Genomic DNA, 15,406 nt, shown 5'->3' with positions numbered 1-15,406 from the left:
CCGAGCTTTAACCGCCTCGCGAACGTCACGAAGGAGAATTTACAATGCAAATCGGCTTCAGCCATAACGTCGGCGCTGAATTTCAAAATTAGTAATTTTAATAGAACCCGTCTCAGTCGGCCCTCTGGCACCACTAGAGTGAGGTAGCTCCACCATGCACGCTCATACCTTTACTATACTCTAGTTCGCTATGGAGGATCAAGTACGTATACGACCACATACCAGCATGGAAGTTCTTAAAGAGTTGCATGCGGAATTCGCGATAAGCAATCGATTTTTAAATTCCATTGAATTCAACAGACAATCCGGCTGTGAAGATTGCAATATGATTTTAGTTTCGGTGTCACAATTGGGCGGCGTGCAGTGGTATGCCGCAGGTAGCGTGAGCAGTGAATAGACACTGCATCAAATGAATTTCAGTGCGGGTGTGAATCGGAGTTAGATCAGTCGTACGTCCGCCATGAACAGTAGGAGGGAGGCCCCGAGAAGCGCGAGCCTTAACTCTAGGTCGGGCGCAAGAAGTCCGCCGTTTAACCTCCAATCTAGGGACCTCCAGAAGTTGGAGCTGAGTTTTATAGAGTTAAATAAGGAGCGTGCGAGACAGAGGGAATGGAAAAAGTTAATTCGCGACATGGTCTTCCAGAGGGGCAAGATCCCGTTGCTGCTGGCGGTGGAAGCCGGCAACCAGAGCATGGTGCGTGAACTACTTAGCGCGCAGACGGCTGAACAACTTAAGGTATGTTTCTTGTAATCCTAACAACAACATACGTAAACATTTTCCAGGTACAAACGTAAGGATTCATTTCATTCTTTTTTAAAACTCGTGTACATGAGGGAAATAATTTTACATGTAAAACGCAATCTCATATCCCCCATTCGTTGTTTTCAAAAGCACAAACGATAAATTTTACGAATGAATTACTAACATTATTAATATTTTCAGAAAACATCAAACACAAACACTTTTGTATGAGCACAATCTTAATGTATTTTTATATTTATTTAAAACTACAATATATTTTTTTGCAGGATGTCGTTAGCGGTTGTAATAGTTATAAACAGTGTTACAGCGATCAACGTTCTTTTTCTTAATTAGCAAAATTATAAAATGATAGGCTAAAATATACTATATACAACTTTTAATTGAAGATAGAAATAGTTTCTATGTTACTTCATAGTTGTATAGTAGTTGTATACTACTATTTATTCATAACTTAATGTGTTATAAACAAACATTACGCATATTAGTTTGTTTGTATGTGTTTTAAGCGAACGCAGATATCCATAGAATTTCAATGTGTTCTGAAATTTTAATTTTATTATGTACCTTTTTTACCTTTACGACCAATACATACATACATACAATTTAAAAGTTCTTAATAAGGTTTTAAGACTATTTATGAAAATATTGAGTGATACATTTTTTTCTACAAAATATCTAAATGGCTAAGAAGGGTTCTGCAAAAAATTTTGTTCAAAGGCGAGTTCCAGATCTAGAGTAGTTTAAGAATTTTCCGTCTGATAACGTATTAGCTTCGATTGATTAATCCATGTTTTAAATATTTCTGTCTCTTACATACGAAATTTTTTTGGATTTTTAATTTATTTATATAAACGAAAAATGTTTTTTTTTTAAATATTAATAGTCACCCACACGCCGAAAGGTTCTGGTTGTTGAATAACATCAATTGGATATGGTTGTACAAGAATATAGTACACAACAATAAAATTTTCAGTTATTCTTTCCATCTGTTAATTTTTGTTCAAGACATTAATTTTTTTTTATTTATTTGATACAAATTTTACACGCGAGCTTGCACTTTTGTAACATTAATTCAGTAATTGGTCAATTTAAAGGTTTTTTCTCACGGTGCTCCTTTATTTTTAAATATTATTAAAAATTTAAATGTGAAATTGGCGGAATGAGGCGAAGGATGAAAGGTGGGTGACGAATAAATGCAATGTGAAAATATGCCATGAGAGTGAGAGGTTATGTGATGAAGGATGAGAGAGAAAAAAAAGTAAATGAATAAAATTATTGTAAAATATACTTCAGCCACAAAATAAGATAGGGGAACGAGTATTCAAAAAAAAATTTTTACCTAACCAATGAGATACGTGGGTTTTCTGAGATTGATCTTGTAAGGCGAATATCGAAATATAGTGATGATGTGTTGTTTAGTGCATAACTCAAGATGATCGTATTCTTGTTTCTGCTTAGGATTTGTCAGGAATAGTGATGATGTGTTGTTTAGTGCATAACTCAAGATGATCGCATTCTTGTTTCTACTTAGGATTTGTCAGGAATAGTGATGATGTGATGTTTAGTGCATAACTCAAGATGATCGCATTCTTGTTTCTGCTTAGGATTTGTCAGGAATAGTTATGATGTGTTGTTTAGTGCATAACTCAAGATGATCGCATTCTTGTTTCTGCTTAGGATTTGTCAGGAATAGTTATGATGTGTTGTTTAGTGCATAACTCAAGATGATCGCATTCTTGTTTCTGCTTAGGATTTGTCAGGAATAGTGATGATGTGTTGTTTAGTGCATAACTCAAAATGATCGCATTCTTGTTTCTGCTTAGGATTTCTTAGGAATAGTGATGATGTGTTCTATATTGCATGACTCAAGATGATCGTATTCTTGTTTCTGCTTAGGATTTCTCAGGAACCTTGTCTCTTTTATGTGTAGGCCATATGTAAAGACGGTAATGTTTTTTTTACTTATGAGGAGAAACCTTTTATACTCAACATACCCTACCCTGCGAACTTAGAGCTGATTTTTGGCCCTATGATTATTCCTCGATGATCAATACTTCGAAGGTGTTGCGATATCTCGTATAGACACAATGGTGTTCCTTTATTCCGTGTAAGGACGACATCTTACACGCAAGTCTAATCGCAACTTCCAGAAACCTTTTCGTTTTCCTTTACGAAAATATAAATTTAATCCCTTTCCCTACAAATCTCGTATCGAGATTTTCCAAGGTCCAAAATCTAATCAGTACTAAACTATCGCTAGTAAGAAAATTAAATGCATAATAAATACCATCTATGAACCACAGAGTTGAGATTCTAACTTAGCTTATTGCTGGTCTGTACTTGGTATGCTTGGTTGAAGATAGAAACCGCCTGTTCGATTTCCCTTTTAAGGACCACACTACTGCGACAAACATCAATTGTAATATATACCTGCTAAAATATTATTATTGATAATAAATGTTTATTTTACCTTACCTGTACATTAGTCATGTTTAAAAAAAAAACTCGAGTTTTGGAGGTTTTGGGGTTGATAATGGCGTTGACCAGCAGGCTGCGACGCCGGCAGGCGATACAGCCTTGCACCTGGCGGCTCGGAGGCGCGACGTGGACATGGCACGCATCTTGGTGGACTACGGAGCCTCTGTGGACGCAGTCAACGGCGCGGGTCAGACATCCCTGCATATTGCTGCCGCCGAGGGAGACGAGCCGCTCGTCAAGTACTTCTATGGGGTCCGTGCCAACGCCGCTATCACGGATAATGAAGGTAATCTACTTGAACAACATTTTATTACAGAAATAGACATTAAAAAGTCATATGTTTTATGGCTGCTGTATTTTAATTTATTTTGCCAATATCAATATCAGTATATAATTCCTTCAGGATCCTGTTGAGGCTATTGTGGTGTTGTATTGCTCCTAGTATATGTTCGGAAATTCTCATGATTTTTGCATAGTCATTAAAAAGGGACAGAATCCATTGTTAGCCGCCTCCGTACCGCTATTAACATATCTATGAGACTGTTATCTGTTTATGTTAAAACTAAAGAAAAAATAAAATTATGGTAATTGCAGACACGATTCCATAATTGCTATATTTATGAAACCATAAAGAAATAAATGATTTGTCTTTAAATATGAATTTTAAAATGTTGATCTTCCTATCTAATATTACAATGATAATGGCCGGAACTTTGAAAAGCGAAAACAACATTTGTATTTGAATATGTTATAATCTATTCTACGTCGTAGTTTCAAATGTCTCCTTTGACTTACTAATGGCGAGCGTTTCCTTAAATATTAATGCATTTTAAAGAGAAGCTTAAAGGTTATCAGGTGAGGCATTAAATCCAACGTAACTTTCGATTATTATTTCTCTTTCTCGTATGACAGTGTCAAGGGAATGAACAAAAAAATTGACGAGCACTAACATAGCTAATTTAATATACAATAGAATAAAAAATATAATAAGAAATAATATATACAAATAGAAATAAAAGTTTTTCAGTTTGTCAAAAGTGTATTTTTATTGAGCTTTGAATATTTATTGAATTTCGTTTTTAGTAACTATTAATATTTTCTAGAAAATTACTTGTTATTGCTACAATCATTTATAACACGTGATTATAATAAATTACTCCTGCATTTAATTCTAAGCTCGACCGACGGAACATTAAGGAAATAATATTCATGTATGTAAGTTTCAAGGTAAAGCACCGGATGTTATAACATTGAAGTAAAAAGAAATCCTTTTTGAAAGATGGATTATTTTTTTAAAAAACCTTTGTTCCTCCGTAATGATTATTTTTTTATTTGTGTTTTATTATTTTGGGCACAGATCGCACGCCGATGCACCTGGCGGCGGAGAACGGTCATGCGGCGATTATTGAATTGCTCGCGGACAAGTTCAAGGCATCGATCTTCGAACGCACCAAAGATGGAAGCACCCTTATGCATATTGCATCCCTGAACGGCCACGCGGATTGCGCTATGATGTTGTTCAAGAAAGGCGTATACTTGCATATGCCGAATAAGGTGCGTATGTTGTAAACTGAGTAGTATCTTGACAGATTTTAGGGCGTCTTACAGTCACTTACTTACTTCTCTCTCAAAGGAACTTAGCCTGACTAGATTAAACTAGGGGCAACATGGAAAGACCTCTCACTTGTTCTATCCATCGAAATGCTGTACGACCTTGATCTTGATTTATTCACTACCTTGGACAACATTTCTCTCCATAGCGTCATTTTTCATATAACTTGGTCGTAGTGTTTTTAAATTATTTTCTAATCACAAAGAATAATCCTGGAGAATGAAGATATTAGTGTAGTCCTGAGTCCATGATATCTGCGACATTGTTGTCTTGTAAAACATATATGTTAATATGGACATGCTTTTGGGAGTCTGGAAAACGAAAATATTCTTTTGGAAATTCGTAATGGTTTAAATGCTCGAGCTTGCTTTTCTTGTTGTTCGTATGTACATGTACATAAGCTTGATTGAAATTTAATATAAATTCTATATAGACGTTGAAATAGTTTAAGATAGCGTTGCGGAACAGTGTTTGCTAAGTATTATTTTATAATTAAGGTTATTTACGCTGATATCAGTTGACGCCCACTGCAAGGCATAGATTATAATTAATTTTATGTCTTTAATAATTTTCTAACACCTAAAGATATAAAGATGCTTTGTCTACTTAGGTTTAGGATACACAATGTTTTAAATCGTATTTTCAATAATAACGTAATTATTTCGTACAACTTAAAATAAAATGGAAGTTAGTGGTTGGGAATATAGAAACAAGAAGTCGATAGAATGAAGTTTCAAAGGGTATATCGTAGAACCTGACACAATACAGTCTTAAAAATAGTCACGCTCCTCAGTAATAAGGAGAGCGATTAAAAAGAGAGAAAGGAAACACAAAAAAGCTTAAAAAATATTATTGTCAACTTTAACACTTTTGTCCTGTGCAGTTATTTAAAGTTACTTGTTCCTTTAGTTGAATCACTAATTTCATAATACCTAGCGAATCATGGTTTACATTAGGAGGATTTTGATTTAGGATATTATGTCTACGCAAAAAATAAAGAATCATGGTCACGGTGAAAAATCTTGATACCTATTTCTATTATCGCTTATAATTAAATAACTAACCTATAATTAAAGAATGCGTGTAGTTCAACGACCTTGTTTAGATTTCGTGTTCCATTTTTAAAATTTCCTTTATATTTAAAGTAACCAATGTTGAACGCTGTATCGCGAGTAAATCTATATCGTGAGTATATTTGTATCGTGTATACAGGTTGACTGGTTCTATGTGTAAACACTTTAAAGATGTGTATGTATAGTTCATTCCCTATCAAAAAGCTTTGTGGCTTTTACACATATTTCCAATCATCCTGTATAAATTGATTAATTTTAAATATGTTACAATATTTTTTTATTGGAATTCAACTGGCCAATAACTTCTAGCAGTACAAAGTCTGGCAGGAATAGATAATTAATTATAATAGTAAAAAATAAATCATAATAATATGTAATAATCTAAATTTTGAAAACGCTTTTTGCTACTATAATATTATTACTTTATTGAATATATCTGAAACCATTGATCTTTTTATATTGTGTACCATACATTAAATGAGACCAAATGGGCTCACCCTCTTAAAACGTTTATCTATAATAAATCAAACAGTACACTTGCTGAGTCATCGACAATAGTACATAATTGTAACATTAGTTTAAAAAATAACAAAAGTTTAAGCTAAACGCCCTCAGTAATTAAGTTAGGATAGCTTCATAAAGCTCCCTTAGGGCCTGTACTCGTACTTTGAATTTGACCGGTTTGGGACTCCATCAAACTTAGTTGTTTAGTCAAACTGAGTCTGTGTGTTGCGACTTTTGATCGTCTTTACTAACGTGAATTATCAGTACGCGAGCGTTGCCGTTTCTCTAATTCAGTATGTAATAGAACTGGAAATTTCTTGTCCAAATCTGATATACATATTTAAATTTAAAGCTGCTAACTATATGACAATACGTTTCAATATTTTCCGGTTTAATAATGTTTTAAAAATTTTTCAGGACGGAGCTAGAAGTATCCACACAGCGGCTCGTTATGGTCACGTCGGTATTATTAACACGCTGCTGCAGAAAGGGGAGAGCGTGGACGTCACTACTAACGTATTTATTTTTTCTTAATTTTATATAAAAACGTACAGAGGTGAATTTACCAACATTGAGTTTCGATTGTGATATCAAAATTGTAATAAAAGTAGGTTATGAGACGTAGGCATTTACGTAGCCAACGCTACGAACACCTACGCCTCGTATTTATACTTTGGAAAGCGTAGTTATCATATGCTGAAAGCTACTAGATGACAATAAAAGTAGATGTTTCTATTTATAACCTATATATTGTAGATTTTGTTATTTGCGGCTACATCTATACCGGCTACGAGACGTAGGCATTTACGTAGCCAACGCTACGAACACCTACGCCCCGTATTTATACTTTGGAAAGCGTAGTTATCATATGCTAAAAGCTACTAGATGACAATAAAAGTAGATATTTCTATTTATAACCAATATTTTGTAGATTTTGTTATTTGCGGCTACATCTATACCGGCTACGAGACGTAGGCGTATTTACACTTTGAAAAGCGTAGTTATCATATGCTGAACATTATCAATATTTTGTAGATTTTGTTATTTGCGCCTACATTGGTACCATTGCAATAATTAAATTATTTTTATTACCGCAATAATATTACATATTGTAAAAATATTTAAAATCTAAAATATAAGCTGAGTCGTTAAAGTTGTAAATAAGTGGAAATCTATTGATATTGCATTATGTAACTATTATTTTTGTGAATTGAGTTATAATATTTCGGGGTTCTATAAAGATGTTGATCTTTTTAGAACCCCAGACAAAAACAGAACAAACAAAAACACACGATGATGAAATGTATTAGATCGGTTATAATTTGGGACACACAATATCTATTAATATTATGAGTAAACATCCTCACTCAAACTAAAATAACAATAAAAGATACAGAAATGTTCATAGTTCGATAAATTTTTTAAGACTGAATTAAATGCATATTCAATAAAAAGAACAAAATCTTTATCTATCTTTCTTCAAATACTTATAAACGAAATTATATATGAATCCCGAAAGCTTGCAAAGCTGTTTCTTTGTATTGATCCCTTATTGTTTATTTTTTTAGGATAACTACACAGCACTTCACGTCGCAGTGGAATCGTGCAAACCAGCGGTGGTTGAAACTCTCTTGGGGTACGGTGCAGATGTACACATTAGAGGGGGGAGGCAACGGGAGACTCCTCTGCACATAGCCGCCAGAATACCTGATGGTGAAAGAATTTTTGTATAACATTATGATCTGTGTGATCTCTTAGTACAGGTTGATTTGAAATAGGTATAAATCAGTACATGTAACCAATCACCTTGTATTTACATCCTTTAACATTTATTTTTTTCAATCATATGTTATACGAACGAAAAATAATTTGTATTTTTTAAATTCTAAGGAGACAAATGCGCTATAATGCTGTTGAAATCCGGCGCGGGACCAAATAAGGCTACCGAAGATGGTATGACCCCAGTACACGTTGCAGCCAAGTACGGAAACTTAGCTACTCTGTTACTCCTTCTTGAAGATGGCGGAGATCCTTTGAGAAAAACGAAGGTAATAAAATTTGTAATGATTTAGAAGTGATATAACAATGTGGACTAGTGTAATAAAAAGCAGATTTGATTTCACAGTCTGGGGAAACACCGTTACATATGGCATGTAGAAGTTGCAAGCCGGATGTAGTTCGGCATTTGATTGATTTCGTGAAAGAAAATAATGGAGAGACCATTGCCACAGCCTATATAGATGCCGTCGATGAAGATGGCGCTAGTGCGCTACATTTTGCATGTAAAATAACAAAAGAAGAAGTAAAGACACCGTCGGCTGATCGAGAAGTTGTAAAATGTTTGATGGAGAATGGAGCTGATGTTACATTAGTGACGAAACATAACCACGAGACAGTGTTTCACTTTTGCGCTATTGCTGGTAATAATGACGTCATGACAGAAATGATTTCTGATATGTCAACAGCAGACGTCAGTAAAGCTCTCAATAAACAAAACTCTATTGGCTGGACTCCTCTTTTAATAGCGTGCCATCGAGGACACATGGAACTTGTAAATAACTTATTAACTAATCACGCTAGGGTAGATGTTTTTGACGTAGAAGGCAGATCCGCACTACACCTCGCTGCTGAACATGGATACTTACAAGTATGCGATGCTCTACTTACGAACAAAGCATTTATAAATTCTAAAGCAAGAAACGGAAGAACGGCCTTACATTTGGCTGCTATGAATGGATATGCCCATTTGGTAAAGTTCCTCATACGAGATCATAATGCAATGATTGATGTGCTAACATTAAAGAAACAGACACCGTTGCACTTGGCCGCAGCCAGTGGACAAATAGAAGTGTGTAAATTATTGCTGGAATTAGGAGCTAATATTGACGCCACAGATGAGTTAGGTCAAAAGCCTATACATGCAGCGGCACAGAACAATTACTCTGAAGTGGTTCAGTTATTTCTTCAGCAACATCCTAACTTAGTTATGGCGACTACAAAAGACGGTAACACATGTGCACACATAGCCGCTATCCAGGGTTCTGTTAAAGTTATCGAAGAACTGATGAAATTCGATAGAACTGGTGTAATATCAGCAAGAAATAAGTTAAATGATTCAACTCCGTTACAATTAGCAGCAGAGGGCGGTCATGCTGATGTAGTTAGAGTTCTTGTTAGAGCCGGAGCGTCTTGTACCGATGAAAATAGAGCGGGTTTAACAGCTGTACATTTAGCTGCAGAACATGGGCATACAAATGTTCTAGACGTCATGCGATCAACAAATACTCTAAGGATTTCCAGTAAAAAATTGGGTTTGACTCCTCTTCATATTGCGGCGTATTACGGACAAGCCGGTAAATAAATAATATGACTTAAAATTTTGTGGAAAAGCAAAAAGGTAATTAATATACTTAAATATATTCTAGAAACTGTTCGTGAACTTCTTTCGTACGTTCCCGGGACGGTGAAGTCGGAACCGCCTACAGGGGTGTCCTTAGTTCCAGTATTAGGTGCTGAATCTGGACTAACACCCCTTCATCTTGCAGCGTATAATGGTAATGAAAATGTTGTGAGATTACTTCTCAACTCGCCGGGGGTTCAGGTTGATGCTGCAAGTAATGAAAATGTACGAAAACTATTTACACTTTCTTTATTTTTACAATATTGTGTACTGTGAAAAATGAAATATAAACTTTTTTTCAGGGATACAATCCATTACATTTGGCATGTTTCGGTGGTCACATGTCCATCGTCGGTTTATTATTAAGCAGGTCAGCTGAATTACTTCAAAGCATCGACAGGCACGGTAAAACAGGATTACACATCGCCTCAACATACGGACATTATCAAATGGTCGAAGTTTTATTAGGCCAAGGTGCAGAAATAAACGCAACAGACAAAAATGGATGGACACCGTTACATTGTGCAGCAAAAGCCGGTCACTTAAACGTAGTGAAGTTATTATGCGAATCTGGAGCCTCACCTAAAAGCGAAACTAATTTAAATTGCGCTCCGATCTGGTTTGCTGCTTCAGAGAATCATAATGATGTTCTCGAATATTTATTACATAAGGAACATGATACTCAATCTCTAATGGACGACAAGAGGTTTATTTATAATTTAATGGTTTGTTCTAAGAACCATAACAATATTCCTATTGAAGAATTTGTATTGGTTTCACCAGCACCTGTGGATACAGCTGCGAAATTATCAAACCTTTATATAAATTTATCTACTAAGGTACGACTATTGTTAGGGGATAATAATATTTACTTTTTGTTTTTTCTATATTAACGTTATGGGCGTTTGATTTTTAGGAAAAGGAGCGTGCCAAAGATCTCATAGCGGCTGGTAAACAGTGTGAAGCAATGGCTACTGAATTACTAGCTCTTGCTGCCGGTGCTGATTCAGCTGGTCATATACTTACTGCTACGGATAATAGAAATATCGAATTTTTAGATGTACTAATAGAGAATGAGCAGAAGGAAGTTATAGCACACACAGTCGTCCAAAGATATCTTCAGGTAAAAAATAGGTAACTTCGTCAATTATAGTAATTCTACCTATTGAGGTTACATTTTGATATTTACAACGCTTGATTGTTTTCAGGAACTATGGAGAGGGAGCCTCAAGTGGAGTGGCATCAAAATTATGTTCCTGTTTTTCGCATTCATAATTTGTCCACCTGTTTGGCTAGTGTTCTCCCTTCCGTTAGGTCATAAATATAATAAAATTCCGATTATTAAATTCATGTCGTACTTAACGGCACATATTTATCTTATGATATTATTAGCTTTAGTAGCGATAACACCTATTTATAATTCAATATTCAGGGAGAGTTTAGTGCCGAGGTGGTATGAGTGGATGCTTCTTATATCATTAAGCGGGCTTCTTCTTTTAGAGTTAACTAATCCTAGTGATAAATCAGGACTGGGTTGGATAAAAATAGCCGTATTATTGTTAGGAATGATTGGGGTAGCGACTCATGTAGTCGGTTGGATATTCATAATGCCTAAGTATTGGCCCACATTGATGTACTGCCGGAATCAATGTTTTGCTCTGTCTTTTTTACTAGCCTGTGTTCAAATATTGGACTTCTTATCTTTCCATCATCTCTTTGGTCCCTGGGCTATTATTATTGGCGATTTGATGAAAGATTTAGGTAGATTTTTGGCAGTGTTAGCTATATTTGTTTTCGGATTTTCAATGCATATAGTCGCGTTAAATCAACCGTTTAGAAATTTAAATAAACCCGAAGACAATAAATATGCTAGGCAAGCCAGAAGGAAACTTTTCTCAGACGGTAAGTGTTTTTCTATTCTGGTTTTTAGATTTTAGTACACACCACACTGAAACAGCTTTTATTGTTTGACAATACAAAGGTCCCATTATTTAAATTTCTTTTAAAAAATGAATTACTATTATTACTATTTTTACATTTAATACTTTTTGATTTGACTATTAAGGAGAAGCATTAGATAATTACCTATGTAATTGATAATAATTATTATGAAATAGATATTAATCTACGGATGAAAAGACAAATATATGATTCACAATGGGTTAATAATCCTTCTGGAGAATCATATCGGCGGAAACAGGGACCAGCGGGGCGTAAGTCCACGTTAGAGATAGAGGCAAAAGATGTTTATTTTATTTGGTTGCTCACGAAGCAAATTTTTCATATGACGGTTGCATTACAAATCGGTGTGCTTACCCCATTTTATTGTTTACCAACCATCCGCTTGCAGGCTTGAATGTTCGCCGCCTCATCGGGAATGTTATCATCGTCTATTGATTATAATATTGAAGTTAGTACTTGTTAGATCATGTCTGTTGTTGCTACACAATATGAATGAGGAATGTGATAGGTGTGTACAATACAAACATAACACTTAGTGTAAGTTGTAACGAAATACAATACAATGTTTAGTTTCATCATAAATTGTCATGCAAACGCAATTAGAAAGAGATCGATGAATAAGTACACAATGACTTTTGCCATGACACGCTACGTGTATTGTACGAGAGATGTGTTTTCCAGATGTCATTGGAGGCACAGAAGATGCATTGCTCGTCACAATCATAGTTTTAGTGGAATGAGTGGCCGACCTCACCGCATTCGATGGAGCAATTATGTTTTGTGCATGCCGTCGCTGGCTTATGTCCTGCGTTTGTCACATCAGTGTCTCGAGGTATCACTTTAAGCTACGGATGTGTTTTTGTTGTCGTCGTTGTGGCACTGTTGATGTGCCGACACTAATCATGTATCGCTAAATAGAGAGGAATGGGGTGGAATGATGCATTGAGGAATTGGCCAAATGTTTTTCATAAATCCTTCTGAACTGTTACAAAATTACCGACCTATCTCAGACAACAGACATACAGTTACAAAACAACAAATTCATTTCACATTCACACGTATCAATCTACCCCATCCGTGCACATTTGACGTCAAAGTAGTTGATGTTTAAAAATTTGACCTGAATTCGAATATGGAACATCCCGTATCAAAAGTTCACGTGCGTTTAAAAAAAGCAGTTAAAATATTTGGGGACTTGTGATACAAGATGATCCTTTGATTCGTATTCACTTTATAATTGTACAGTAGGGGTAAATTGATGCTACTGAAACATGAACACACGACTTCATCTAAATAAAAATCATCATTCGAAAAAGAGTGCATTAAGCTACCCCTACCTCTCCGGCAATCCTGGAAATGGGTCCATTTGAGTATTGTCTTCTAGTGGCTTTATCACCGATCGAAGCCTTCGAGAAATTGTTCTTCGCCCTTTTCGGCCAGATTACGTTGTCCGACTTAAACTACGTATCGACCGTGAGACCTTTGTGGACGCAGAACCTGTTCAAGTTCGTCTTCGGGGGCTACTTGCTGATCTCTGTCGTGGTGCTCATTACGCTCCTTATTGCGATGATGTCGGACACTTATCAGCGCATACAGGTAACTGCACGGTTACGTCAAACTCGCGTCTTGTTCGCAGTTACGATGAACCCACTGTTTTCCTTCGAGCTGCTGTTTTTCGCCGTGTTCGGACAGACGACGACGGAGCAGACGCGAGTGCATCGCAACGACACTAACACGCAACCGGCGTGGACCAATTATTTATTCAAAATTGTGTTCGGGATTTATATGTTGGTGTCGGTGGTGGTACTAATTAATCTGCTGATTGCCATGATGTCCGACACGTATCAGAGAATTCAGGTACTTTTAGTCACAGCTATGATAATGAGGCGATATGATCAAAGATGCTGTTTAAAATTTACTCTTCCTAAAAAAATAACTTTAAATTATATACAAATTATTCTAACCGCTGTCTCAACTATATGGTTTTTAAACTACTGTTACGTAAAAATGAATCTTAATTATTGGTTGAAATATTTTAACCTAAAATATTTATAAACATTATTTTTAACAAGATTACTTTTAACCACAGCTCATTGGTAGGTTCTTGTCTGTTAAACCAAATTCTTATTTTGTTACGAATGAAAATTCTAGGCGCAATCAGATATAGAATGGAAGTATGGGTTGTCGAAGTTGATCCGAAATATGCACCGTACCAACACTGCTCCATCACCATTAAATTTGGTCACAACTTGGCTAATGTGGTTGATCCACAGATGCAAGGTAAGGTTTCAATTTTTTAAGCTTTCTACTATCTTATTAAAAAGTTCCTTAATTTATTAACCAAAATAATGTTGTAAAAATATTTTTTTCTCGCAAAGACTTCAGTTCCTTGGTATTAGTTTTAAAAACCATCATTTAGTTTATTGATCTGTAATATTAAAAATTAAAAAAAATATTAATCAGAGGGTTGCTTTTGCCTGTTAATTATTACTTGTTATACCTAGTTCTGAATGATAAAATAAAAGCAAATCATACTGTATCTTTAGAATCGTCTTACTAAGAAGAAACGCCCGAGTCTGATACACATGATTGGAATGCAAAGAGAAGGCCAATTGAGTGCTAGGTCCAAAGCGGGTGCAAAATGGCTGTCCAAGGTTAAACGAGGACAGGTCGTGCCAAAAGGTGAGACTATTTCTTTATTTATTTCATACGAAAAAAACATTACACGTGTCACAACTTCAACACCTTTTTTATTTAATTTGATTCTTAAATGAGGAATTTGTTTTTGTATTTCGTTTATTGGTGCCTATTTGTTGCCAGAAGTAGAATTATTCTACTAGTTTCATCTAGTATTTTATTCTTCATTTCCACAGTTACTCTTAATGTTTTTGTTAACTCTTTGCAAAAGTAGCGGATAAGATGCTGATTGGTCAATGATGCATTATTTTTGATAGTAGGACATGTCAGTTGTTTTTTATTGCCAAAAATGGGATTCTGCTGGAAATACTTACGACCTACGTTTGTTAGAGGCATTGATTTAATAATATTTACTTTAACTATAATTTAAATTAAAACAATTTGAATCGCAACAAGAAATTCATTCGTTTGTTATTTTAGATTCAACACGCCTTTCTGTTGTGCATTTGAGTCCCCTTGGCTCTCAGTTGAGTTTTAACAATATGACACGCATTGAGAATGTGGTGGACTGGGAAATTATCGCGAAGAAGTATAGAGCATTAATGCGAGATGAACCTGATGAGCCCATCTCCAAGGATAGCGAAGCCGACACCGCTGACGAAGAATCGGAGGTGGTTCCCAACAACGTAGCCGCCGCACCGCCTTGAACGGTTTTAAACTTGACAGGAATTTATCTTTACGAATGAAATTAAAACAAATATCAAATCAGATATTTTGCAGATTATCGAAGTTATTTCGACGATATAATCAAATGTTTGTCCACTTTAAATAAATTTACCTATTTATTAAGGAAGTCAATGATCGACAAATCAATTTCTTATAGTATTTTTGGACTGAATTAAGACAAGTGTCGGTAAATAATGAATTATAGTGTAATATATTTTATTAAAAATCAATTGAAACGCCTAATAATGTAC

At 35.3% G+C, this 15,406-nt stretch overlaps 1 protein-coding gene across 3 annotated transcripts in view; it reads left to right on the top strand.

The window, feature by feature from the left end:
- nompC (no mechanoreceptor potential C) overlaps nucleotides 1-15,182 on the top strand; it is a 54,993-nt gene extending 39,811 nt beyond the window's left edge. Inside the window, exons 5-20 of one of the 3 annotated variants that reach the window (XM_068776279.1) lie at nucleotides 644-736; nucleotides 3,314-3,527; nucleotides 4,599-4,795; nucleotides 6,848-6,946; nucleotides 7,999-8,143; nucleotides 8,321-8,478; nucleotides 8,556-9,783; nucleotides 9,856-10,055; nucleotides 10,133-10,669; nucleotides 10,747-10,953; nucleotides 11,039-11,732; nucleotides 13,000-13,014; nucleotides 13,120-13,388; nucleotides 13,944-14,072; nucleotides 14,339-14,474; nucleotides 14,910-15,182. In XM_068776279.1, the coding sequence (XP_068632380.1) occupies nucleotides 644-736; nucleotides 3,314-3,527; nucleotides 4,599-4,795; nucleotides 6,848-6,946; nucleotides 7,999-8,143; nucleotides 8,321-8,478; nucleotides 8,556-9,783; nucleotides 9,856-10,055; nucleotides 10,133-10,669; nucleotides 10,747-10,953; nucleotides 11,039-11,732; nucleotides 13,000-13,014; nucleotides 13,120-13,388; nucleotides 13,944-14,072; nucleotides 14,339-14,474; nucleotides 14,910-15,136 (4,548 nt within the window). In that variant the 3' untranslated portion in view covers nucleotides 15,137-15,182. Of the gene's footprint in view, nucleotides 1-643; nucleotides 737-3,313; nucleotides 3,528-4,598; nucleotides 4,796-6,847; nucleotides 6,947-7,998; nucleotides 8,144-8,320; nucleotides 8,479-8,555; nucleotides 9,784-9,855; nucleotides 10,056-10,132; nucleotides 10,670-10,746; nucleotides 10,954-11,038; nucleotides 11,733-12,999; nucleotides 13,015-13,119; nucleotides 13,389-13,428; nucleotides 13,650-13,943; nucleotides 14,073-14,338; nucleotides 14,475-14,909 lie in introns of all 3 variants that reach the window. The other 2 variants (XM_068776281.1, XM_068776282.1) reach the window with 2 other exon arrangements.
- The last annotated feature ends 224 nt before the right edge of the window (nucleotides 15,183-15,406 follow it).

This window comes from Battus philenor, unplaced genomic scaffold (assembly GCF_028537555.1).
Source record: "Battus philenor isolate CCGP_79_NKW_IND1 unplaced genomic scaffold, ilBatPhil1.0.hap1 SCAF_12, whole genome shotgun sequence".
In the NCBI taxonomy this organism is placed as follows: Eukaryota; Metazoa; Arthropoda; class Insecta; order Lepidoptera; family Papilionidae; genus Battus; species Battus philenor.
This window is presented reverse-complemented; position numbering and strand designations above follow the sequence as displayed.